Genomic DNA, 26823 nt, shown 5'->3' with positions numbered 1-26823 from the left:
AAAAGAAAGCCCTTGTGAGCATGCGTATATTCTGCTGTATATATAGCCATAGGTATATGCGCATACACAACGTTTACGATACGATGCGCGCTCGTGAGTCACACAACCCCGCTTGCAGAGAGGCAGTATGCTGTATAAGTATATGTGCAAATCCAGAAAAAACCGGACACTTCAGGGGCTCTGAGTGAACAAATTTCAAATTTGAGGGCACACCTACCAGACCAACTTTTTTAGATTTACCTTAGGCCACCCAGAACTTGAAAAACCTTGGGTTCCCAAGATTAAAAAATACCTATTTTTTTGCCGGTCAGTTTATAAATTCTCTTATGGGAATTTAACACGGGGAAAATTAACGAAAACCAGGAAAATGCCACTTTTTGTCTAGGTCAAAGGTTGTCTTTGATCGTAAAATAAAAATATTAATCTGATTTTTGAAAACGAAAGCAGAAGAAAAGAGCTACAATTTGAGTCCCGGATAGTCGAAATCGACCACTGGGCTCAAAAGTTATAAGGATTAAAAAAAAATAATAATAATAAAGTTTTCATGAGTTTTCGTTATTTTCAAGCCTAGACAACTTTTTTCCTAGGCAACCATTTTTAGGGTTTGTCGGGTTCTGGGTGGCCCAAGCTAAATCTAAAAAAGTTGGTCTGGTAGGTGTGCCCTCAAATTTCCAATTTGTTCCCTCTGACCCGTTGAAGTGTCCGGTTTTTTCTGGATTTGCACATATATGTATAGAGCGACACACAATGTAGGGTAGCCGAGCATATAGGTAAGAGAGGTAAAAACGAGCGGCGGTCGCATACTCGTAATATTCGACCCGGGCAAGAGCGGCCAATCCAAGCGCTCGGCTGCATCCCCGCCCTGCGCGCTTGCGCAGCTGCTCGACCGTGCGGGAGAAGCGCACTTTTGGCGGTTAATCAGTCGCACGCGGCGAGTCGTCGAATTGTGCACGCAGGAGCGCACGCTTCGGAAGCACTGCATTGGTGCATTCTTACACTCGTATATTTAACGATCATCACAACCGAGACTCGAGAGAGCCGCAAGACAGCGGGAGAAAGAGAGAACCCTAGTGAGTGATTCGTGCCTGCGGATGTGTACGTGCGACGAGTGAACAGCAGCAGAGCAGCGTCGGCTAGAAGAGAGGCATCGAGCGAGCTCCGAAACAAAGGAGCGAGAAAGCTACGTGTACTGGCTGGCGACAGCATGGAGCTGCACACGCCGAAGCGCAACAGCCATCAAGGAACAGCGGCGGTCGCCGCGGCCGTCGGCGTCGAGGGACCCATAGACAGCGCGTCCATGAACGACGCCTCGATTTACCCGTGGACCTGGGGCGAGCAGGCTCGCAACGTCAACCTCAGCCCGGGCAGCTCGTGCTCCTCGCCGGAGTACCACGGCAGCGGCGGCGGCGGCGACGGACCCGGCTCCGCGGACAGCGAGCGAGTCCAGCAGCCGCACCGGGGCCTCCAGGAGCATCACCGAGACCGGCGCGAGTCGCACAGACGGGGCAGGCCCCGCGCCGATGCCCTTACCAACCTCATGATGCAGGGCAGCACGTCGCCCTCGAGCATCAAGTGTACCTTCTGCAACCGCGTCTTCCCGCGGGAGAAGAGCCTGCAGGCCCACCTCAGGACCCACACAGGTCAGTCGGCTGCGGCCAGCTTTTCATTCAACTATCGCGAATCGACTCGCCGCACGCGCGAGGAAACATAACCTATTCTATCCCTCGCGCGCGCGCGCGCGCTCGCCTCGTTCGAAAAACCGCCGTCGTCCCACTTGCGCGACCGCACATTCGCGCGCGCTCTCTCTCTCTCTCTCTCTGCTCTATAGCCTATATTATGCTCTCTCCTTTTTTAACGGCCGATTCGCGCGTCTCCCGCGCTCTTTCGGCGCCGCGTCTTGGCCTCCTCTCTCTCTCTCTCTCCCTATCTCTCTCACTGCTCTCCCCGCGTATATACTATACTTCTGCGCCGCACGTTTCGGAGTTGTTTCTGGTCCGAAACCAAGGCTAGCCACGCACTATCCCGTATACCTATACAATACAATACAATACAGGGCAAAAGGTGGCCGAGATTGCGTGGAAGCGCGAGGCGCAAACACGAGGGACGCGCGTCTCCCGCGCTCTCGGTGGCGCGGAGTTGGGAGAGCGAGAGAGACGGAGCTACGCACGCACGGAGGGGAGGGCTCCGTGACGCGCGCGCTCACGGAAATTCCAACATGTCCGTTTTGCGCCCCTACTATGCCTATACTATATAACTATGCTCGCGCACGCGCACGCGTGTGTGTGTGTGTGTGTGTATATAATAAGCGTGCTCGGCTATATACGCTACTCGCTTCGTCTTTCTTTCGCTCGCGGCCTTTGATACGCATCCCCTGTTGCTCGACGCTCTTTAATCGAACGCACGCGAGGAGAGAGATTTCGGGACTCTGCTTTTCTCTCTCTCTCTCCCTCTCTCTCTTACAGAAAGGTTCAGCTGGTACCTATGTCGGGCAAGCTTTTGTTTCGAGCGCGTGGATGTGATTTTTGAAGCGTGTTTTTATGGGTTTTTTTCGAAGCGTTCTCGACGTCGTCATCGCTTGCCTATGTTACTCACGTGTTGCGCTTCCGGCTGAGCGTACGCTCTTCCCCGGCGACTTGTTTATCGAGGCTCAGCAGACAAGCGTCCGTTGTAATTTTGCAAGAAAATAAAGTGCAGCTGTCGCGTTGTTGTTGCCGTCGCTCCTTTTTGAAGGAGAAACACATAGTACGTGTCCCACATAATATAAAGTCGCGCAAAAAATATCGCGTGTCGCTCGCTCAAAATATTATGAAACCAGATGAGGATAACTTGCATCGCAGCGCACATTTTCTTATATGCATACATACTCGCTCGTGAGAATTCGACACCCGCGTGCAGTAAAAACTCGCGTCGTAGTATAGTAGTATTTTCTATGGCATACGCGCCGCGTGGTCCGCTGCAAGGGTCTTTCGTTCACAAAGATGCAAAGCACGCTCGTCTGTCCCTCCCCCTCTCTCGGGCAACGCCGCGTGTCCTTCCCTTCCTCGAAATGCTCGCCCGCTGCAGCGTGGTCTGCTTTGTTTTTGTTTTGATTTTTCCGAGCGCGCGCTTTTCCCGACGCGCTCGTCGGACGGGAGGAAAACGACGAAGGCGATGCATGATGCTGGTATTTTATTTTTATGGGATTATAAGGAGGGGGAAATGGAAAGCGTCTACTTCTTTGTCAGGCGCATAAGGTGCGCGTATACGCTTTTCCAGCGTTCGTATACATAGGTATTTTCCGGAGATGACAAAAGAAGAAAGCACGCGAGCGTGGACCACGCGGTCGGGCTCTACTATTATGTCGAGTTATTTAATTTTCCTGGAATTTGTCCGGTGACGTGTTGGGAAGTTTTAGTCTTTTACTTTCTATATACTTCTCGTTTTTCTTGACAGGGCGTTTATACTGCGCGACTTAAAATTATTTACTTGAACGCCTACTTTTCAACAAAGAACGAATCAATGTGGCGTATGTAGTTTATTAAGAAATAATCAGAAGTATTTTGAAAAACTAATGGAGTCATCATACTTTGTTTTATTTTACAAAATCACACAAAAATAGTAGTTTTTATATGTCAAAGTAAAACTCTGAGTGGATTATCTAAGCATTGTTTTGGGCAGAACATTCCTCTGTTGAGTTTGATCTTGATTACCAATAAAATTAGCATCAATTATAATATTATTCATTTTTTGTTTGCAGGTGAAAGACCTTATCCGTGTGACTATCCAGGATGCACAAAAGCATTTACCCAATCTGGACAACTGAAGACCCATCAAAGGCTACACACAGGAGAAAAGCCATTTCTTTGTACAGAACCTGGTTGTGAGATGAGATTTACACATGCGAACAGACACTGTCCAGACCATCCGTATGCAACACTGACACGTTCAGATGATTTTGTTCTAAAGCCAGTTTCTGGAAATACAGAGCTTCCGCACGACGTTACCAGATGGTTGGAGCGTTATAAGATGGCCAGAGAACGAGAAGACAAAACACCCTCTGGCAAGAGCGATAGAAAGAAAAAACAATGGAAAAGCAGCAGTGAAACTCACAAGAGAATCAAGTCAAGGAAGGGCCTTATCATGGATGCTGTTGTGGAGCAAGAGAATCTCGACAGAGCGCCACAGAGTCAAAGTCGATTGTATTGCAGTGAGAGCCAGGACAGTCAGGACGAGAGTCAAGACGAAGATCCGTCAGAGTCGTGCGCGATGCTTCAAAATTCCGAAGACGAGGAAGCAATGGGAATGAAGCTACCGGTAACTCCACTCAGAAGGCCACTCGATAGATTGCAGCCGAAAAAACGCTGGCTCAGAGAAGCGTGCTTAGAGCAACAGTTGGCGAAACCACTCAGGTGGGACGTTCATCCTACGAACAGTTGTCACCGAATCTCAGAAGAATTACACACTTCATCACAATGGTGTCTATCCGAATCACAGCTACCCAGTCTACGAACAAGCATTAATAGTCCGGAAGATGAGTACGCGCCAATGAACCCCGAACATACAGAGCAGTATGTTGATTCTCAACTTTTGAGCCCGAATTTGGACACCGAAGAAAAGGAAACAAACAGGACTCTCCATATTGAAAACGAAATGAGGCCCACTGTCTTGATGCTTGCTGGAAGAAATCAAACGACGCCAAAGTCGTGTCCAAGCGAAATCGGCAACACCGATGTCAAAGTCATCGTCGTAAAGCAAGAAGAAAGCCCGCTAAGCCTACCTTTGCCCGAAGATAATCAGAAGTGGTTGGGCGCGCTTGCCTTGATGGAATTGGCCAAAACACAAGAAGAAGCCGCACGAGCACTGAGACTCAACAGAGATTTGGACGTGCATGCGAGCCCGAATTACACTCATCTTTAAGCTGTGATTGTTTTTTATTTTATTAAGCTTGTTCAAATGCCTGTTTTTCGAACAAACTTGATTAGTTAATTGTTTACGAATGGTCATTTTCAGAGCGAAAGAGATATTGTATCGGATCGTTGCTTCATTAGCCCTTTACATCGCAAAACGAACTCCACTTTCTCCACTCACTTCAATTTTTTTTGTAATTTTGTTTCATTGACTATAGCAGCCTTGCTTTTCTCTTTTTGTACAATACCGCCGTGAAGGGTCTAATGTTATTTGTAAGTTTTATAGGTAACTTTAAACCTTGAGAATAAATGTTTGTTCGTTACGACTAGGCGCTTCATTACTCTGTCGAGTCATAGCAACTTATGACAAAGCTCTTTTATATTTAAGGATAAGCGTTAAATATTTTGATCGATGCCAACAGGGAGTTTCTTGTGTTTTATGTGATCATAACGATGATAAGATTTATAGGTGACCAAAAAAGCTTTTAAATGCAGCATTTTATTAAAAAAAAATAATAAAAAATACGTTTTTAAGTCTCTCGCCAAAAAAAGACAAAGAACAAGAAGCCGACGATTATGTAATTACTTACTGTTGACACTCGAGTATTATAAGACGGCAACATTGGCGTACGAGAGAAAAAACCTTTTTGTGATAATATTTAGGTAGTAACGAGTACGCCGGTTGTCAAATGATCCTGACATGGAAAAATCGAGCTTGTAAAGTATTTAACGGGAACAAAATTAGTCACTATTTATGTAAAGGCGTGTGATATAAAAAAGTATGCAAGGACTAAAAAGCTTATAGAGAATCATAAAGCATTTTGAGCCTTCGATTATCTTGCTGCGTTGCCTTACCTCTTTTAATTTTTTTTTACGAAATGTACATAATAATTCTTTATTTTAATAAAAACCCTTGACAAATATTTTTATTTTCTTGTACCCATCTCCATACTTATCAATTAAGGTATCCCAAAAAACTTGACTGAATATAAATAATTTGAATTACACCTTGCTCATAAATCATTACTTGAAAACTAATAAAATTGCATATTTATATTTTTTTAAATTTTTATTACACATAACTGAATTACTTTACTGCAGTTCTGCAGCTACACTTTTCGTTATCTATGTTTGAAGAAAAATTAATACATAAGACATCGCTGTATAATTTTTAAATTAATTATTTCTTTTTAACGTTTTCATGTCATCGTATATTCCATAAACTTCATCTAAAAAGAAATTGTAAATAGTTCTTACATTTGACACATTCATACGTACAAGAATATGACTTGAATATGCAAGAAAACATGGCAAAATATATCATTTTAATTTCTATGCTATGAATTATATTGACTTTTGATTAATATATATGACTCATTGATTTTCACACTAGATGATGCACAAAAATCGTTTTATTTTATTATAAGTAAATTGGCTTTGTACTTTAGATTTGTTTTAAAGATATATATTAGGCAATTAGTTTTAATAAAAATCCTCAAAGATATTTACATTTTGCAATTAAATTTTTTAATTCCGTATTTACGTTAAGATAAATCACTTACATCTAATGTATAAAAATGCTTAAAAAGTGTTTTTACATTACATACATAATTTCTTTTTCATTTTCACATAATTTACGACTTTTAAGCATTTTTTTAATGCAAGTTTTTCATCATCGGGCTATCGTTGATTTGGTCAACAGTTAAATAAGAAAGGGTAATATGAAATCAAATAAAAAGAAATTTGAAAATGACAATTTATTTGTGAAAATGACAGTTTTCTTACATTTTTTTAAAACGCGTTTTAAAAAACATCGACCATTCGAATTTTAAAATATATAAAATCGCGACTTCAGAGTCGCAAAATAATTTACTAAGCGATTTAAGACCACTTTGAAGTAAATAATTCATTACTTGGACTTTTTGTCAATATTATATCATGAATCAATTAATTTTACAAAGACCAGTTGTAAACGGGATAGAATGTAAGAGGCCCTTAGCAGTCGATTAAAAAGTAGAAAGATAAAACGTACATTTAATGGTTCGGATTGTAGAATTTGTTTTAAGGAGAAATTGATCAGGTGTAGAAAATCTTTCGAGTGATGCGGGATTCAAGAGGGGCGAAGGATCTCGACAAAAATGTCAAATCGTGCGTTGTCACTATTTACAATATCGACTTACAAATAAAGGAATACAAAAAACGACAATGTAGAACTTCTTCTTGGAAGCTCGGCGCTCTTAAACCTATCTTAATGTTAAAAATTAATGTAAGAATTTTTGTTAGTTTAGTTTCTTTTTTAACCGACCAGCGTTGCATCTTGTAAAGAGGCGCTGCCTATCGCGATGATCTAACATTTTTTTTTAGGATAATCGACAGCTGATGGATCTGATACTCATAAATTGCGTCTGCCTGAGAGCTATGAGCACTTATAACTAAACTAACATTAATCGTTAATACAGTGATGGAAGCTCCAGGCAATTTTTCACAATTTGAATTTCATTTAAGAAATTTCTGTTCAACGATTGTCCTTTTATGATTCCACGCCAATCGATAAAATTATAGAAGAAATTTCTTATTCAGGTTCTTCTCCATCTGAAAGAAAAACAAAATTGTTTATGTATAACATTGAACTGATGCAACTACTACAAGTAAGTATATTTAAGTATTGAAGTAAGGCTTACCTAAAGGTTCACCTTCTCGTTCCTCTCGTTCACCTTCATCTTCTACCAAAAAATCTTCTTCATCATGCACACCATCGTTTTCATTAGCAGCATCTTCATCATCTTCTTCTTCCTCCCCCGCATCTTCCATGATTTCTACACTATCATCACCTTCTTCACCTTCGCCTATTTCATCTCCATCTTCATCGACACCATCTTCATCCTCTTCTTCTTCCTCTTCACTGTCTACTTCATCGCCATCACCTTCAATACCATTCTCAATTTCCATATCCGGTGCCAAGTAATACTGAAAGAAAATACAGTCATCACATGATTAATCAAATAGAAGTTATCCACAAAATGAATTGAAAAGTTGTTAAAAGTATGAATACCTGTAGAGGATTTGGCCAGAGGTCATCTTTTATTAGTTCAGCAATTTCATCTGAGCTTGGATCTCCATGATCCGTGAACCAATCAAAGAATGATCGATGTCCCAAAGGCCTTTTCCTTCCTTTTATGTCGGCCTTAGCCTTTCCTCGTTTCGATAAATCAGCACCATCCTTCCAGATGATATTCGTGCTCTGGGATGCCGGGTCACCTGTCAACCACAATATAGCATAAGATTTTTGGTCTTTAAGTACAAGCCTGTGATATAGGTAGTGCGACCTCAAGCCACTGCTCGAGGTCTGCTCACCAGACGAACCAAGGTGGAATTCCTTGACAAGCACATCGTTCTCAAAGTATGGATTTTCATCGAAATAAAATTTGATTCTGTAGCCAGATTTGATATCCTCAAACTCTTCTACTTCGAGTTTATTCAGATAACGCAAGGCATCTTCCTCTTCTTCCTCCAGAATATCAGCTATTTTTTTATTGTTGACAAACTGTGCTAATGGTTAAGGAAACTTCGAGTTTTCATCAATGAGATTATAAATTTTAAACAAAGTCTTTAATTCAGAGTAACCAAGAAACTACTCATTATAACCGACCATTATGAGGAGGGGGGTACAAGATTAATGATTTCTAGGTTATATCAACCGTTTTTCTACAACTTCATAGCGAGCCGCTCAGATCAGAGTCCCGTTCGACAACGACGCGATATCCAGGAAAACTAAAGCCAGTAAACTACGAGCAACTCATTAAGCGTGGAATCACAAACTACAGTAGCTATAGGTAGCTTTTTGAAAGTGTCTGTACTGACTATAACAGTCCCTCTCAAGGCCGCTCTCTTTTCCGAAGCTCCAGAAAAATAAATTATCGCGCAAATAACGATCAGCCTATCTGCACGGGGCGGTAATCAGCGAAATATTAATCATGGCAATTGAAGAGCGGTAAGCGGTAAAACGCAAAGAAAAGCTACTGATCCTACAGCTTGCTCCGAAACGCGCAACGCCGCTGCGCGTTTCGGAGCAAGCGCGCCGGGAAAGCGCGCGGCCATCAGCTGCGGCCGGGAAGGCATCGCGAAGGCGGCTGTGATGTAGCAGCTGCAGCAGGACAGCCGAGGCTTTTCACGCAGATGACGGAAACACAACGCCGCGGGGATGAGGAAATAACCTGCGGCTGTCGTCCGGTTGGCAAAGATGGCGACGGCCCGCCGAAAGCGCGAGAGAGAGAGAGAGAGAGAGAGAGAGAGAGAGAGAGAGAGAGAGAGAGAGAGCGCAAGTATACCGGCTTGGAACGCCGGTCGCGAATATTCCACTCGGGAAAGTAGTGATTGAAAGGATACGGCCGTCACCCAGAAGTTGGGTATCCTCTTGATGATGTCGTTGCGCTTCTGGAAGTAGGGCTTGCGCAGCTTGTTGTACTTCTTCTCGACCTCGAGTATCTCGTCGCTGGCCTTCTCGTTGAGACCGTCTATCTGGTTCTGGCAGCCGTCGATCTCCTCGAGGGCCTTCTGGATCTCGACGTCGTAGTCCCGGCCGTCGGCGGCACCGTCACCGTCGCTCGACTCCTCGAGCTTCTTCACCTTCTTGGACGGCGAGGTCATGGCTCTCACTGGCGGCTCTTGTAGCTCTCGCGCGCGCACCTCCTCCGAGTCTCCAAGTCACTGCTCGCGGCTCGCGCTGCTGCTATGCTGACTGTACAGTGTACGTGTGTGATTGCGACTACTCGCTGCCGCTTATAACCCCTTGTAATATGTGCGATACACACGCGCGTCGCGCGCTCGCAGCGGCTCCAAACACGCTCAGCGCGAACTTTCGGAAGCAAAAGTAAACTGGCGACGCGATGCGTATTTTATGACCGATAACCGCATTAATATGTCTGGAGCCGTCGCAGTCTGTTCTTTCTTACGCTTGTAGTGTTCCTTTGCCTGGCGTGGACTGGATATCACTTGATACCTGCGTATTACGCGTTTATGTCTATCTTAGATTCTCGGCGATTTCAGATTTGGTTTCGGAGCGTTTGCGCCATTGTTGTAGTCCGCCCGCCGCGGGCCGCCACCATCGGCCTGGGGTTGTTTTACGACCCAACCGACTTTTTCTGGCTCGCGCGTCCGGCGTCCGCGCAGCGTCTAGGGAAATTTTGCTTTTCGGTGCTATAGGCTGCAGCTGTTGAATTTTTTGAATTTTCGATAAAATTATTAAGTACGGCGTGCGGGTGATTGCACAACTGAAGATAGTAGCTATTATTTTTCATCGTTTAAAATATATATACATAAGGAGCATACGGAATAATCATCATCTATTCTTATTTATGTAAGTATACTCTTTTTTCATCATTGTATTTTTATTGCATATTTAAAATACCTTATGCCTTGAACAGCGCTGATCGAAGTTCGATGCATCATCAGATGGCGTAGCAGAGAAGAGTCGCAATCGCAAACGCGCACGGCCCTATATATATATAGCTGCATTTGTTGACATTTCAAAGAGCCGTATACTTAGGGCCGAAGGCGCGCGGCGGGATACGTGCGGCTCTCAAATTTCTTCTCCCTCTCCCCCCTGCACTTACTCTCTTTCTTAGACTCGGTAGAGTCGGGACGGGGCTACGTAGTTCTCGACTCGAAGCAGCGCAGGACAAAAGCCAGTACTGTTTCTTTATTTGACGGAGAAAGTCTCATTTTGTGGGGTCTGCGTCTGTTCTTCGAGTTTGACGCTAGTGAAAAGTCAGCGGACAGAGCGCTCTTAATTGAAGCAAAATATGGGTAAGTTTTTTACTTGGTGTAGTAGTTAATTTTGGTGTATTTGTTGTTTACTCAGGTGAGAATATTCTTTTTTACTTATATTCTCAATTTTTTTATATTTTCAAAAACGTGACAGATGCGAATACGCAGTTTTATCAGAGACAAAGTTTTGATTGATTGATAATTGAAGTCTAGATTTTTTAATTGGTTATTTATAATTTTTTAATAGGTTGCATAGCGAGTAGTCCAAACGTAAAAGTTCCCTGGACACTCTCTTCGCTCACAAGATATGAGTGGCTAGAGTGGAGAAAATGCTTTCTGACATTTATGGAGCATAAATACATACCTCCTTACAAGCAGACCAGAAAATTTTTTGAGTACATAGGTTTTCTTGGTGAAGAAATTGCAAATGATTATTTATACTTTGAAGAATCAAGAAGTGAAACAAACCTCGTTACATTGCTATTCAAATTTGATGTGTATTTTATGTTTGCTGGAGTAACTAAACCAAACTATCAAAGTATTGAAGAGTACATTCTGTTATTACAGGTTGGTTAATTTAATGTTAAGAAATCATATTTTCTAGCAAACATGTAATCAAAAAATAAACTCATTATTCATGTTTTATCTTTCAGTGTGTGGCTGAGCAAACTGGCAACAATAAAAATATAGAAAAAGTCATCAAGGAAAAGATTCTTCAAGATTTTAAGTGTGATAATACTTTTAACCAAATAAAAAGTAGAATACTTATGCCATGTATTACAAATTATGAAACTTTGGCTCTGCATGAACTTATATTTTTATGGAATGAATGCGAAAGGCCAGTCGAGTTACAGCAATATATGTTACACCTTCAAAATGGAAAAAATACATCGCAGTGTTTACCAAAGACAAGTTGTTCATTTTGTGGTAGACATCATGTTTCAATGAAGTGCTATGCAGCCGGTCAAAAATGTTATAACTGTGGAGAGCTCAATCATTATGCCAGATGTTGTGCAAAGACTTATGTTGCTGATTGTCCCAACTGTGGATCAAGTCATGCGCAAAGTAAATGCCCAGCATTTGGGAAAAAATGTTCTAGATGCAAGCAAATGAACCATTTCTCATGGAAGTGCTTCAGAGAAATTATTCAGTCATGTATCTTCTGTGGAAAAAGCCACATCAATAGCAGACAAATGTGTACTGCCAATGAAAAAAGGTGTAGTAACTGTGATAGAATAGGCCACTTTGCTAATATGTGCTACAGACATAGAAACGTAAGAAGTGGTAGATAAGTTCATAATAACTGTATGTTGAGTTTTTATGTTATTCACTTCGAATATTTTTATCAACACTTTACATGACAAAACAAATATTGATACGGTATAGTTTTATATAGATATTGCATGATGTATCTAATAGAATTAATTCAAATTCATATATTTTTTTATTACATATATTTTGTAAGTTTTATATTCACAGACGAATAAATGTATAAAAAAAAAAAACCATTCGTGGTTTAAGTAATATTTTAGTAAATAATATTGCATACCGCGAACAAAAGAACAAAACTCGATTAATTAAAATAAACTGTCAAATAAGAAAAGAGTGATCAAATTATGAAACTCAGTTTCTGTACATTGTTTTTCTAATAAAACACATCATTAATCCAATCATAAAATTTATATCAATTTAAAAAATAATTTCAACGTGTAGATAAATAATCTCATTACTCATATTGACAGTACGAATCATATAAAAAATATCTCGCATATAATTTTTAATTTATCACATTTATAACTAGTTTAGCACCCTAAATTAAGTAACATAAAAACTTGTTTAACCTACCCGTAATAATATATAAAATTACGCATAATACGTCGGTGGCACCGTTATATCCTGAAGCAGTGCGTATTGTTCCTCAGTCAGATCTTGAGCCAATCCTTGAATACCTGTCCAACCGTCACAGTGGGTACGTTTGAAATCGCTTAAAGTTTTACGAATTGTTGTCTGTAAACGTAAATAGATTTATAATCCAAAGATCCTCAAAAGAAAATTAAGTTCATCAGTTGATTCAAGTAATCATTAAAAAGTTTAACTTACAGGAATCGGTTCAGGATCGTTTAGATGTAAATTTAAGTGTTCAAATATAGGTGGGATGTCCTTGGGAATATCATAAGGGTGAGCTTGAATAAAGGCACACATCCCGAGAACGCCTGCGTGGCGCAATCGAATGGCATTGCTCATGTCAACGTTGGTTGATTGATTTCTCTTGTTCCTTAATTTCGTTTTCGCCAACCGTTTAAACTCCTCCTGCACATAATATGATGCCATTCGTTTATAGACATATTGCTAGTCTTACGTCAAATTCTTTTCAACTCGTGTGCATTAAAAAATAATTTAATATTTTGTAGTAAAAAAAAACTTGCCAACAAAGCGTGCTCATCATCCACAAGCGTACAGTGCAGCATGCCGTTGAACACTTGCGCTGCTCGTTCCCTGACCTCAACGCGCTCATCTTGTAGCGATCGTACGACAAGTGTCTGCACACTTCCAATCCACTTCTTTTCGCTCAACAAGACACTCATATTGTGAAATAGAAAGACTTGAAGAAATTCAAGACTACCGGCGCGAACCGACCAAGATGAGCTCGATAACATTTGTTCTACCACATCCAATGCTACAGCGATGTGCTTCGGCAGAGTAGTGGAGTTTGCGAGCACCGCCAGAGTCGTGGTGCAATTCTGGGCGAGCTCCTCGTCAGTCTCTTCGTTCTCCAAGTGGCTGATGATCGGGTAGAGCTTGTAGAAACTCGAAACTGAACCAGAGTAGGAAGTCGCCACGCTCTCGATTATCCAGCGACAAATTGTATTTAAGAGACGAGTTGCTTCGACGCTGCTTGGCGATTTTCGGTCTTCGGATTTTAGAAGAAGTTCCAACCGTGGCAAAACTGTGTTGATAAAATCCTCTAACTCTGGGTATCCTGAAATGATAATTTTATTTTTTAAACTTCTGATAATTTTTCGTAACGTAGATACCATAAAGCGTAAGAATTTATAATTTCCCACCAGTAGCTTCCTCCCCTTGAAACTTCAGATTTGTATTAAAAATCGTGACTAGTATTGACGCCAGCCTGTCTCTGACGTTTTCGAAGGGATTTTCCAGCAGGCGGGCTTCGAATCGAGGCATCAATCTGTTCAATACCTCGCTGAGACGCCAGGTCTGAGGCGACAATGCTTTCTGAAGAATTAACAACCTTCCACACTCCACAAACGATGCTTGAGACTGAGCCGACTGACTCTCTTCTGTCAAACACTCGATTAGCCAGTGTAGCTTCCTCGGGTCTCGGTTGTTGTGGATCAAAGAAAAGCAAGTGGCCCAGTCACCAAGCGTTTCTTCCGTCAGATTGGCCAACACCAACTTGATAATAGGTAAAAGTCCTTGCCACATTTTCTGGGTCATCTGAAAAGACCAGTATTTGGAACCCCGTACGAGACCACAGATGATTTCTGCAGCACAACGCTGTATGCTCTCATGCTTATCTTGAACCATGGTGTGCAGCTGCGGCAAAAAGTGTACCAGGTGTGCGTCGCCGTAGTTACGAAACAGACCTTTGAACATCAAGTACCTGGAGTAATCGAACTTGTCTTTGCCCTTTTTTTCCTCGAGCGTCAGAAACTTGAGGAGCTTGTCGATGTTCTGCTCGTTGCTGAAAAATTCGTGGATTTCTCGTTCGTCTGCATCAAGCTGTCGATTCTGGATATCCAGGTCTGGTTGCTGCGATATTGGCGCATAGACCTCCACAGTTTTTGGCCAAGTATAGTAGCCGACGTAGGGTTTGTGCACGAAACGAGGTTCATCCCATTCTTTGGCGCTAGTTGGAAGCTTCTCGGAATTGTACTGCAGCCACTCGTTATCTGGTCTGCGGCCAGGTTTGAAGACGGTCTCTCGATCGGAAATATTCAGAACGATCTATTGGAATTTTAAATAATGATTCAAATACCTTTACCGTTCCGACTTATCGCATGGATTTTTCAAGTTATGAGTACTAAATCCGATAAAATTCAATAATACCTTAGGGTGTTTTTTCTTCAATAACTTCAAAATTCCCGTAGTCATGGACCAAGCGAGTCTCCTCTCATCGATCGAATCATGTAGTAAAGCATTTAGGAAGCAGCGTACAATAGGTGTTGGCAACTTGTGATCGGGATGTACTAAGGCACTGATGAAATGCACAGCTATCTGTCGGTGTCGCCAATGCAGGTTTGATTCAAGTACAGGCTGTACTAGTTTTTGCAGAAGCTCGTTGTACGTTTTCAAATCATTGGCTCTCTTTGTCAGCAAGACCTGCAAACCTGTTTGAATTTCGGATTCTGAAGGTGGTGTCGAATTTGGTGAAAAATCACCAGTTTGCCATAACTGAGAGGCCATTGACACGCAGCTGTCCGGCACATCTAAGATAATATTAGTTGTTGGGAAATTATAAGATAAGTTCCTGACTATTTCTGCCTGCTTAAGAATTACAGATGGTTTTTCGGAAGGTTTGGATAACACTAAGGCAGGTAGAATGGCTGATAAAATTTGCCAATCTCCCATTGTTTGTAAGGAACCACCTTGATGCGAGCACATCAAGAATAGAACACCCTGAAATAACGTCAAAAAAAAAAAAAATATATATATATATACACTCTGAATATTTGTATTCTGTAGTAATTAGGTATGCAGATTATTTTGTGTACTAACTTTATAAGCATCATGATGAACCTCTGTATCTTGTTGTAAAACTTTGACGATGTGAGGAACAAGCGCTTGATAAGCATTAGGAAAATCATTGATTATTTCTGACAGGGCTATCTGCGCGCTACTACGAATTCGACTATACTTGCTAATGCTCAATTTGAATAGATTTAACATTATATTCTGGCTAGTCGGCGTGAATGCACGTACAGCGTTTATTCTTCGTAGCTCGTGCTGTATAGATACACGCTCCATCAGAAGCTGTGGTAGGTAACCTCTGTTTCCGGTTAGTTTGTTCTCTATCATTTTCTTTGTTGCAAGGAATTGTCGGCGTTTGAAACCTAAACGTATTGAGTATATGAACTTGGTGAAAGACAAGTTTGACCAAATCTACAAGGAAAGTTAATAATTATCCAAAAATAATTTTTACATTTTTCGTTTAATTTTTGTAAAAATATACCTTCAAGAGAAACTGAAAGCTTTTTGTGTCATCGGGTACATCTTCCAACATTTTATCTTGGAGAGATGCCATAAGTCGAGCCAAAAATTGTCTCACGTTACTCCCATCAGTCATTTTAATTTCGTACTTATTTCCAATGATTGGTTTGAATGTTTCTACACAGTGTTTGTATTTTTCATTCACTATGGGAGTCTCTGACCAAATTGGCAGGACGGAATCGCATCCTTCAATCACGCTATTAATCAACCTTAAAGTTATCAGTAAATCATCCCTGTAAAAAAATAATAATAGACATCATTTATTTATTTATCTAACTAATGATTTAATTTTTTAAATTCTTGTGCAATAAGACCTTACCGAGACAGCGAATTCTCCGTATTGACATACTTCTCAATCAGAGCTACAGCAGGTATAAAGTAACGCGAAAAGAGTTTTTGGCCCGCTGCTATCTCTTGCTCTCCAGGAACATACCATTTTATTTCTGATGATTTGATTTCGCTTGACTCGCCCCAGTCCATCCAGTAAGGGTATTCCAAATCATCAAGGTTTCTTTTAAACTTCATCACTTTTAGAGAACAAAGCGAGGTGAGAACATTTTTCAACATCTCACATCCAATCCTATTGCCCTCTACAGACTTTAGTACCGTCACTTTATCAAGAACTTTAAAGATAGTATCCATATAGGGCAGCAAAGCATCACCCTGAGTATCCACTACTCTTTGCAATAATAATAGAAAATAGAGCAATTGGTTGTCCAAATTCTCCTCTTTAGTAGCATCGTCTTCCTCCCCAAAAGCTTCCAAAATTTGCTCCGAAAGATAAGGCATCAGGGTTTTGAGAGTGACTTGACTATTGACATGACTGAACACTTTGCAAAGTATCGCAACCAGGTGTCCAGAAATTTTGGTCTCCAAAGTATTTTCCATAATGAAAGAGCGCAATTTGTTCAACGCGACTACGAATATGGAATCGCTGGTTTGTAATAGTAGTCCCGTAAACACCACGTACAGGGAGTTTTCCACCATTGCCTCTAACGAACTTTTCGCTCCATCGTTTGACTGATTTTCGAGCCTCACAAATTCTAACGAACTTGAATTGATTAGTATGAAAATTTTATCCATAAATTGTAAAACGAAATCTTCGAATCGCGACGTGTCCTCGCAAATCATTTGCTCTTCTTCATTTGTATCTATTTTATTGTTAGAACAATTGACGATCGGAACCAGCGTTACATATGTACCAATAAGTTTAAGTGTTGCAAAGCACTTTCCAGGATCGTTTGGATCTATTCCAGGCAATGAGGAAAAGAGGATTGATAGTACATGTGATGGTCCCTCGGTAAATGCGTAATCTTTGAAAACAATTATAATCATATAAAATTATTATGTTTGAAACTGGTTATAATCGACTATTAGTGTTTTAAAATTATAGATTGGCATTAGAATGAAGCGATAACTACCTTTGTTAATAAACCGCGATCCTTGAACTAAAGGTCGTGATATTGCCGTCATGCAAGTCATTGCGGTGATTAATTTATGAGGCTCTATGTCAGTGCCTAGAGTGGGATAAAGTTTCTCCAAAATGTTAGGAATGACAAGATTTGGTCGCATTACTGCTAAATACTGCAACGCATGGACGAAATTGGGTGAGCAATATCTGTTAAAAATCGCAATCATCGTCACTGGCATCATGTTGTTGACAAAGGTATCAATATTTGCTTCCGTTAATTTATGACTTTCGGGAATCGGCTGTATCCACGAATCTTTAGCGTAACGCTCTCTGTGAATGTGTTATTTTATTTTAGTGCATGAAATCGTGTTTCATTTTAGCCATTTATCTAGAGTTTGTCAATGTTTTACCTGTGGAGTCTCAGGGCAACGTGATAAATGATTTTGACGAATAATTTTTCCAATTTCACGAACCATGAACCAAAGTTAGCAGGATGAAAATAAGTTTCAACAGTTTTCAGAAATTTTTCCAAATAAATCTGAACTTTAGAATTGTCACCCTGAACAAAACGAATTTTATAGAATTAATTACTATAAATTATTTGCATCTGTTCAATATGTTTACAGATAATTTACCAAAACAGAAGCGATCCATTCACCAATTAAATCTACGTCCATGTTATGGTTATTCGTGCATACAGACTTTTTGTAATGAACTGGCAAATTCAGAGTGCGTACGAATCGCGTGAACATGATGGGTATGTATTGATCCCAATCGATGTATCCAATGTTATTAGATGCTAATTTTGCTATCAAGCGCATAAGGTCATTTTCCCAATAATGTGTATTATAGCAAACTTCCCAAAGTTTCATAAACTCGTGAAGCCATAACTCATGACCAATTGCATGTTGCTCTACAGGCAATTGTACTGGTAAAAACCATTGAAGCAGTTTGATCGTCATTTTCATAGTTTGTATATCTAAAGGGCATAGTTTGGGTCTGAGTTTGTCCAATATTTGTTGAGTTGCTTTTGCCTAAAAAAAATCGTTTTTCATAAATGCATGTTCTTTATTCTTTCGTTGTTTAAAACTATATTGCGCAAACAAAAAATAAATAATAAGTTTATTCATGTGATTGATCATATAAATCTACGTAAGTTTGTTACTTTGACATCTTTTTTTGAATATGAATTTTTTAAGTAAAAAACTGTGATATAAATAATATGAATAGTTAATTGGATCAATATAAAACATATACATGTGACATTGCATATTTTTCTTTTGTCTAAGTATCTGATTCATATATGTTATTTAAAATTTTTTACTTTAAATCATTTATTTATAACTAAAAAAGTAATAATAACCTATAAATATGTCATATTTTGAATTCTGAAATGTGTTACTTACAGGAAAATATATCTTTGCTTTTTCAACTAAACTGTATAATGTATTTTCGAAAGATGGAGGATATCGATGCAATGAAAAGTGCTTGAGCTTTCGAGTAAGTACAGTGTGGCATAATTCATACAATGGTTCCCACTGTAGTTCCAAGTCACTTGGAGGAATGGTCTCTTTTTTTCTGTATTATAAAAATATAAATATCGTTATATGAAATAAATTATCATGTCTTTGAAATTTCATTAACATACTTCAGCAGAGTTGACAGCAAGTTACTGAAAGTATGTACTAATGATGGCTGAAGATTGGGAATGGTTGTTAATTCATACGAAAGTTTAACAAATGCTATATGTTCATCTTTGTGAAATCTTAAACCATACAATTCAATATATCTGGAAAAAATAATGATATTCACATTACAAAACATTTAGATAAAGATTATATATTTATGGAAATACTAAAAGATCTTTTTACTTGGTTAGCATTTGTGACCAGTATATGCAGCCTGGTTCAATATCTCGAAGCATTACACATCTTCCAAAATTATTCTTTATTTTTGCAAGAAAGTCATTTGCCTCACTTTCGAGCTCATCCGCATAGGGCAATAGCTTATTAAACGAAATTTCAGTCTGGTATGGTGACCCGTCCAACAAGTCTAAACTTTCAGTTGACAGATTCATGTTAAACATTTCATCTGTGTCCCTTAGAGAGATACGGAAACGATCCATGATTTGGTTTAATATGCTATTCATTTTGAAGCCAGATAAAAAACAATTGAGACGACTGTGAGTTCAACAAGTTACACTTTGATCATTAGAATCTGCATGAATTGCAAGAACTCTAGGTTAATCTCTCGTAATAAAAACTCAAACTAACGGGCTAACACTTGGACAATAACTTACACCTGTCGAGAATCGAGGTTTTTGATCAACTGCCGGAGACACTTTTCATTTTTATCGAGTCATGATCGTCATGATTTTAACGCCGGTAGCCATATGCAAACATTTAAATGCTCAACCTAACCTGCCGTTTTGTCGGTCATCTCGTATATATATAGGCTGTTTTTTAAGTGCGTTCACAATGTGTTTTTTTGCGATTCTCAAGCGCAGTTTATAGTTTATACTGTGCGGCAAATATTTCAGTTTTCAAAATTTATTTGAAGATAGATTTTATTTAGATGTATTTTTAATACATATTTGTATCAATTGCACAATCGCTTGTTTGTATAGTAAATGTATGAACTTACTTAATCAGAAAGTATGTGCACACACAGAAACATTTTATAGTAGAAATATGATAATTTAAATCTAACATTGGTATTAGTATTATATTTTAATCAAATATTTGGGATAGGAGTAAAATAATAATTATAAAACGTTTAATGTAAAAAAATAAACTTTATTATACATTTAATTTTACAAAAAAAAATATCTAATCTAATCTGTAACTATATCAATTATCGTATATTAGTTATTCGAACCTTTATTTAAACAATATATGCCTTTTCTATTAGTTAAACATATATAGGCCGCACGGACAAAAAAATGATTGCCATAATTTATGGAATTCATATATATAATACAAGATTATAGTAAAAAGAAAGCCAGAAGAAATATCAAGTGAAAACATGAATCAACTTGTGTCGCACTATTTAATTAAGGACAAAACAATACAAACCAGTAGAATAGTAAAGAAAAAAGATGAATTAATTATAAACTGTCTAAATGAAGATAGTGTCAATAAAGCTCATGATTTGTTAAAGGCAAAATTATCTGAAGTGTGTGAAATAGGTACAGAACAAGTACTTAACTCTAAAGTTAAAGTCGTTGGAATTGACAATTTTGAAAACATGGATAGTAACAAGCTAGAAAAGGACATGTGCTGAAGATGACTTGATCAATATTGTGCTCATCCATAATGTTCTCAACATAATTAGAAAACTTTTGAATGTCCGGACAAAATTTTCATTCATTCAAATAACAACTTGGTTTGGGATCCTCACATAGAACGAAATTCAAACAATCTTTATAATTCTTCAGAATATTGTTTGAGATTTTTTCTATATACTGCGTCAATCATCGCCTTGAAATTTTGGTGTATCGTACATACACATACATTGTGTGTACCAGAGGATCCTGCAAAGACACAACATTTTGGTCTCAGTTCCGCAAACTTGGTAAGCCCAATCAGATGTTCAGGAAACTGTTCTTTAAATTGATTATGAAGGTTCTTAATATCAGTAAGTAATAATCTTTTCTGCACTTTTATTTTTTCACCATATAAATAAATACTGACGGTATCTTTTTTATTTGGCACAATTCTGCTGTTAAGATCATTTTCGTAAAAATCTTCAACTTTCTGAGTAGTTTCTGCAGGTAATGTTTTTCCACGTTTTGCAACAGGAGAAGCCAAAACTCCATCTGATTCTCTTAACTGTTTTGCTTTACGAGCCATTCTGTGAGACACACCAAATTGGTTCATAATTTTACGTATTGCCCAGTGTTCGGGCAAAATAGTAAGAATACTGACACGTAATGGATCGTTCTCCAGCAGGGATTGGAATTTGTTTTTAAGTCAAGTTAAAATATCTGTAAGATCATCTTGCATAGGTGCATCCATGTTTGAAACCGAAGGTGAGTAAGTCTCTGATTCAAAATCAACACTCATACTGACGTTTGGAGATGACAAATCATGTAGTTTGCAAAAGGATTTTCTACATGTATCACAAATCAGTGAAGATGTTGGATAATAAGGATAGACATCTTGAAATTCTTTGGAGATCTTCCTAAGAGATTTGCTGTGTCCTGTATTAATATCAAATGGATTAACGCATCTATCGATACGATATTTTTTCGCAGGAGAAGACATTGTTGTAGGATATGAGAAAGCACAACCAAAACAAAAAAAATGTTAGAAATAACAAAATTACGGCTAGTACAGTTGAACAAGGAGTTGCCGATAAAGTAAGACTTACTCAATAACTGCCTTAAAAAGGATGTTGAAGAAGAAGTCGCCAATGTATCTATTAATGTACCTATTAACTATCCTACTGAAAAAGACTGTTGGAGAAAAAGTCGCCGATGAAGAAAGCATTCCTTGAAGAAAATATTCCTTTCTATGGGTTGCTAAACGTGGGAAGGGGTTGGGGGTGTAGGTAAAAAAGAGGGATGAAATAAATCACTTGAAAGCAATAAATTCCTTTGCCACAAAACAGTTTTATTTGCTGAAGTCTTTGCACAAGTTGTCATTGGACACGAGCCGTGTACTTGCAGCATTAGGCTGTTGGAAGGGGGGCGAGGTACAGCGCTGGACCCGGCCTCCTTATGTGCCCTCCGTGACGCTACTTCACTTGTGGGTAATGCGTAGCCGCCTATAAAAAAAAATATTATTTAAACACATTTTCTAAAAATAATCAACAAAAATTGTTTAAACACTTTAAAAACTAACGAATTGTATGTTAATAGCCAGACAACTTTTTAAATAATATTTTTTTGTAAAATCCCACACTCATCTAGAAACTATATGTGTTTGAAGCATATCTATTAGTATAAAGGGGCCCTTCGAAGCCCAAATCTTAAGTAAGTCTGCGGTAGCTGAAAAATGGAAATTCTGAATTTTGGCCTTCGAAGAAATGTCATACCTGATAATATGACACATATAAACATGGTTTTATGTTTCTTACATTATACTTGAATATATTTAATAGTTTAATTCATTTTTTAACAATTCGGGACAAATTTAAACAAAAAATTGAATTTTTCGACTATTTAAGGTGTTAACAGTTTGGAGTTTAAAACCGATTAAAATAATTTAAAACTCATGAAACGAGCAAAATTACCGATTTAAATGAATAATGATTTAATCAATTTTAATCAGTATTCGTGCTCTGTTTTAATCTTTTTTATTTTCCAATTGTTGACAGAGTAAAACTACTGACAAGTTAGCGATTTCTTAAAGCTAAGACAGCGCGTTTTTTAAATAACATTTTCAAAATTTACAATGAAAACTTGCATTAAAATGATATAAAAAAAGTAAGTATCAATAATTAGTTTTTCTAAAAGTCGACAACACATTAATTATAGCATTTCAAAAAACGTTTTGTAGGAATTAGTTTATCTACATAAGTGTTTGTTACATACCCTTACGGCTGCTATAATTTTGTTTGCCTCACAAGCCTTATTTTAAACTCTTAAAATAATGACTTACAGCCACCATTATAAGGTTTCATTATTGTTAACACAAATGACTATCATTGCGGCTCTCTTTGTGATCGCTGATGGCATCTTATCGCTGCCTCAGCTGCTCGCTGGATCTTCGCCGCGTCCATATCTTCTAAAAATTTTAGAAGCTCCAGAACTTCAGTCTTCGACATCTCGGACTGCAACCTTCGCTCCAGGTAGATGAGCTTCTCGGTGTCGATACTACTGGGATCCATTAAAAACTGATCTAACAGCTTAGAACAGTATCCCAGTATCGAATTAAGCGGCATATTGGCCACAGATCCGAATCGCTCCGAGAGGCACGATGGTGGTGGTGGGGATGACACATCTACAGCACTGGCAATAGTTGGTTTTTCGACGCTTGGCTTGGAGATGCCTACCTCTTCAAGAACCTCTTGGGCGAGCGGGGAATCAAGCCACCCTCGTAGTGTTGATTCTGCTAGGTCGAACTCGAGGCAGATTTTCGATCTAGCTTCCTTATTCACCAATACTCGGTGAATAATAGATTTTTTAAAACTCGGTGACTGCCTCTTCTTAGTCCACTTACTTCGCGGCTTGCCTTGGCTGTTGGTATTGTCGTCGATAACCGCCGAAGAATCCAATTCGGTATTGTTCCTTTTTTCTGCTAATTTGACATTTGGCGCCATCTTGTTGCGATTTCGAAGGTATGCGTGGATCTGAACTCTCTAACAGATACAGCTAAACTGACGCTGAACGACGCGAACACGCCAAGGTGTATGCTGCTCTTCTCTCACAGGTGGTTTGTACTCTACCACCCCCACTCTCGTTAGGCAACGCGAAAAATGGCGAATAGCGTCGTCGCGACGTCTAAGTAGCGATGCAGTCAGGTGGCGAAATCTCGATTTCAACAACAAATACAACATGACCGCGTACTTTAGATAAAAAATCGCTCTGAGTAACTCGTGTGATACATCATATTAACTGCATCTTTTCGACGTAGCATTAGAGTAACGTTACGGCAACAGAACTAGCGGCCATCTTGAATTTATATTCGCTAGCAAAATCCAGCGCGTTTCGCGCGCTCATTTTTTCTGCACGCAATCTCTTTATTATAATATTTACAAAGTATTCAAAACTAACGAATCTTCACAATCAAGTATATATCTGTATTTGATTATTGTTATTTCTCAAAAAGATGACACCGAACAAACTGTACACATGTAGTATATTACGATACGAGTAGACGAAGTAGGTGATTTTCGCACGAGCGTATTTTGCGAGTGTGATGATCACCTACGCGCACGAGTATCGTATACTATTTTTTGACACTCCGTGCGCGAAACGCGGTTTCTCGGGCTCGTTTTCCGACTCAAACTAGTGCGTGAAACAAATAATAAGGTGCGAAACATACAGTTGTTATGGAAACGTCGTTTCGCATACGCTATACGAAAAACAAGCCCCGTGAAAACCGCGTTTTTCGCGTACGTCGTGTTAAAAAATATGGTTCGATACATGTGGACGCAGTAAGCGAGAATCGCTTACTTCGCGCACTTGTATCAAAATATACTATTTTGACACGAGTGTGCGAATCTACGTTCTTAGCAGATGAGCGTGCGCGAAATTCAGTGTTTCGCACACGCTGTGCGTGAAATTCAAAATTTCGCTCACTCCGTGCGAAAATCTAGTGTGAAAATCAGGTGTTTCGCGCACGCCACGCAGCTAGGAGAAATCGAATTTCGCACACAGAGTGTCAAAAAGATAATTGTTCCTTAATATAATTGGATTTAGGTGGTTCCTGCGGTTATGGTTTTTTCGTAAGCTTTTTTTTACAGAAAATATTTGCTGCCAATTCTTCGGCACGTAGCTTCCTTTACATTATGTATTACTTTAATGTACTTTTGTACTTTTTCGTTTGATAGATAAAGTTTTTCGAATCAATCAAGGGGCGCGATAGCGATACAAAATCTGGTGATGACTAAATTGAATTTATCATTTTCTAAATAAATGTTTCATGATAAAAATAATCTTTCTATAGAAACTATTTATTTATATATCTATGTGCTAGAAATGCATTAACTGAAATTATTATGCGACTAACTGAAAAATGGCGAACAGAATGTTTACAGCTGTCCAATATGTGTTCCAACGTGTTTACAGGAATTTAGAAAATGATAAATTCGATTTAGTCATAGCCAGATTTTTTATCGATTAAGAATATTTTTAGACAAAAAAAATATTCTATAAAATAAACAATAATTAATTAAATAGTTACAATATCACCAGTAGAACAAAATTAAAACATAATGAATTGTAACAAAAATCGATAAAAATAAATCGTTGTCATTTTAAATTCTCTCTCTCTCTCTCTCTCTCTCCCAGTCTTTCTCCCGCATAGCTATAATTGTTAAACTAAGTTCCAAGAGACATCGAAAGATATAACTAGCGTGCCAAGTACTTCTACTTTTAATCCGTTTGCAATAAAAACGGAGAATCTATAGAGATAAGTGTCGACCTATTGTACAGTGAAAAATTAGAAGAAGAAAACACTGAAAACTAATTATTGTCCAGGGATGTTGGCATTGAAAATAATAAGGTTGATGCCGATAAAACCCATGAGAAAAAGGTACGCATTCCAAATATATACACATGCACTTAACGATAATAGATTCGTATACGATTGCAATGTTACATGTTATTGTAATTTTTATAATTTATGTGTGTCGATGGTTTTTTATTCATAACTTATGCATTAATTTTTAATATAGTTTGACTATTACACTTTTTAGAACAAAGAAAAAGTTAAATGTGCATAAATATAAAAATAAATACATAAAAACCAATCATATACTAACTGTCACTGTAAAATTGTACTATAAATTATGATGTCGAAATTCGGAAATAAATTGTTTTAATAGAAAATTATACGCTTATTATAAAAATAATACAAATTCATTTAAAAATGAAAACTTTATAATTTTTAGAACGAAGTGAAAGAACAAGATCAACAAGTCATCGCCAAAACGTTGAAAAAGAATGAATGCTTATTGATAAAATCTAAGGCTGCGAATTTAGCAATTTCACCACAGTTAAGTTTTGATCTACAAGCACACATAGAGGAAGTCGGCATTAAAATTCGCGGCAACGGTTCATTCGCTTTTTTATGCTCGGTATTTATGGCAAGAAACTGTGGGATCTCCTTAAAGCAAGATCACTACAATTTTGTGTCGACAATCGTCGCAACATACTCGAATTTAAAAGAAGGCGCAAATGGAAATGTAAGCAATTTTTTACATACTATGAATAATTTTGTCGTCATCTATTAAATATTCTTCATGTTATTTATGTTCAAGGGTATTGATCACAATTGAGCACGTGGATACGTAATCATCGGGCAAATAATTAAAAACTAAAAATAAAAATTTTATTCAAACCACATCATACAGCATCAATAATTTCCAATAAGTAAGCATCACTAATTTAAAAATAATTTTCATTACTACATAATACAAATACAAATTTATAAAATAACTTATTTAAATTACCGACTGACAAAAGTGGAGAGAATCACTGACGTCGACGTGGAAAAGGCATTGATATCTCTAGAAAATATACTGATAGAATTAGCTTCCGTTTTCTATAAAGAAAACGCCAGTTACGAGGAAATATATAGCGAAATGTATAGCAACAAAGCTGAAAAGAAAATGATCAATAAGTCGAGCTCTTTCTCGTTAAATGACTTGCGATATTTGCATTTCAGCAAAGCTAAAATAAAAACAAAATTTGCGTTGGAATCTTTGCTACTAACGGAAGGAGCGGCTCAACAGCATACATTTCGGGTATTTTATCAAGTGCAGCTGTGGTTGGGCAACATGCGGCTTAAACCAACCGATTGGGGGTTGAAAATCAAAAACTCTCATTTGCACCTATAGGGACTGTCGATCCACCTATCC

The 26823-nt window shown here is 38.5% G+C and overlaps 5 protein-coding genes and 1 long non-coding RNA gene across 8 annotated transcripts; 3 read left to right on the top strand and 3 right to left on the bottom strand.

The window, feature by feature from the left end:
- The first annotated feature begins 930 nt into the window (after nt 1-930).
- On the top strand, nt 931-5809 carry LOC100118182. The gene is made up of 2 exons (XM_001602170.6): nt 931-1640; nt 3737-5809. The coding sequence occupies exons 1-2, from the start codon at nt 1205-1207 to the stop codon at nt 4894-4896; spliced, it is 1596 nt and encodes a 531-aa protein (XP_001602220.1). The 5' UTR covers nt 931-1204; the 3' UTR covers nt 4897-5809.
- An 818-nt stretch (nt 5810-6627) lies between these two features.
- On the bottom strand, nt 6628-10051 carry LOC100118216 (protein SET). 2 transcript variants are annotated; one of them, XM_001602192.6, is made up of 5 exons: nt 9273-10051; nt 8241-8430; nt 7939-8144; nt 7568-7853; nt 6628-7478 (listed from the first exon to the last, which is right to left on the bottom strand). In XM_001602192.6, the coding sequence occupies exons 1-5, from the start codon at nt 9531-9533 to the stop codon at nt 7459-7461; spliced, it is 963 nt and encodes a 320-aa protein (XP_001602242.1). In that variant the 5' UTR covers nt 9534-10051; the 3' UTR covers nt 6628-7458. The 2 variants fall into 2 exon arrangements, with proteins under 2 accessions (XP_001602242.1, XP_008205992.1); XM_008207770.4 differs by having other exon boundaries at nt 8250-8430; nt 9273-9968.
- LOC103316082 lies at nt 9986-12330 on the top strand. Its single transcript, XM_031931791.2, has 4 exons — nt 9986-10242; nt 10310-10691; nt 10900-11219; nt 11306-12330. The coding sequence occupies exons 2-4, from the start codon at nt 10688-10690 to the stop codon at nt 11942-11944; spliced, it is 963 nt and encodes a 320-aa protein (XP_031787651.1). The 5' UTR covers nt 9986-10242; nt 10310-10687; the 3' UTR covers nt 11945-12330.
- LOC100118287 (proteasome activator complex subunit 4B) lies at nt 11953-19725 on the bottom strand. 2 transcript variants are annotated; one of them, XM_008207772.3, is made up of 15 exons: nt 19595-19725; nt 19167-19512; nt 18944-19084; nt 18702-18873; nt 17931-18329; nt 17706-17854; nt 17306-17625; nt 16204-17197; nt 15847-16117; nt 15393-15776; nt 14724-15293; nt 13718-14621; nt 13079-13632; nt 12753-12962; nt 11953-12659 (listed from the first exon to the last, which is right to left on the bottom strand). In XM_008207772.3, the coding sequence occupies exons 2-15, from the start codon at nt 19442-19444 to the stop codon at nt 12516-12518; spliced, it is 5490 nt and encodes a 1829-aa protein (XP_008205994.1). In that variant the 5' UTR covers nt 19445-19512; nt 19595-19725; the 3' UTR covers nt 11953-12515. The 2 variants fall into 2 exon arrangements, with proteins under 2 accessions (XP_008205994.1, XP_016843204.1); XM_016987715.3 differs by having other exon boundaries at nt 19167-19716.
- On the top strand, nt 17395-18912 carry LOC116738609. The gene is made up of 2 exons (XR_004345047.1): nt 17395-17550; nt 17922-18912. It is a non-coding gene; the product is annotated as an uncharacterized LOC116738609 (long non-coding RNA).
- A 2282-nt stretch (nt 19726-22007) lies between the features above and the next one.
- LOC116417643 lies at nt 22008-23682 on the bottom strand. Its single transcript, XM_031931792.1, has 2 exons — nt 22832-23682; nt 22008-22062 (listed from the first exon to the last, which is right to left on the bottom strand). Exon 1 carries the CDS (start codon nt 23557-23559, stop codon nt 22942-22944), a length of 618 nt encoding a protein of 205 aa, XP_031787652.1. The 5' UTR covers nt 23560-23682; the 3' UTR covers nt 22008-22062; nt 22832-22941.
- Between the last annotated feature and the right edge of the window lie 3141 nt (nt 23683-26823).

The sequence above is a fragment of the Nasonia vitripennis genome, chromosome 5, assembly GCF_009193385.2.
Source record: "Nasonia vitripennis strain AsymCx chromosome 5, Nvit_psr_1.1, whole genome shotgun sequence".
NCBI classification, from domain to species: domain Eukaryota; kingdom Metazoa; phylum Arthropoda; class Insecta; order Hymenoptera; family Pteromalidae; genus Nasonia; species Nasonia vitripennis.
Note: the sequence above shows the minus strand (reverse complement) of the source record. Positions and strands in the feature narration are given on the sequence as shown.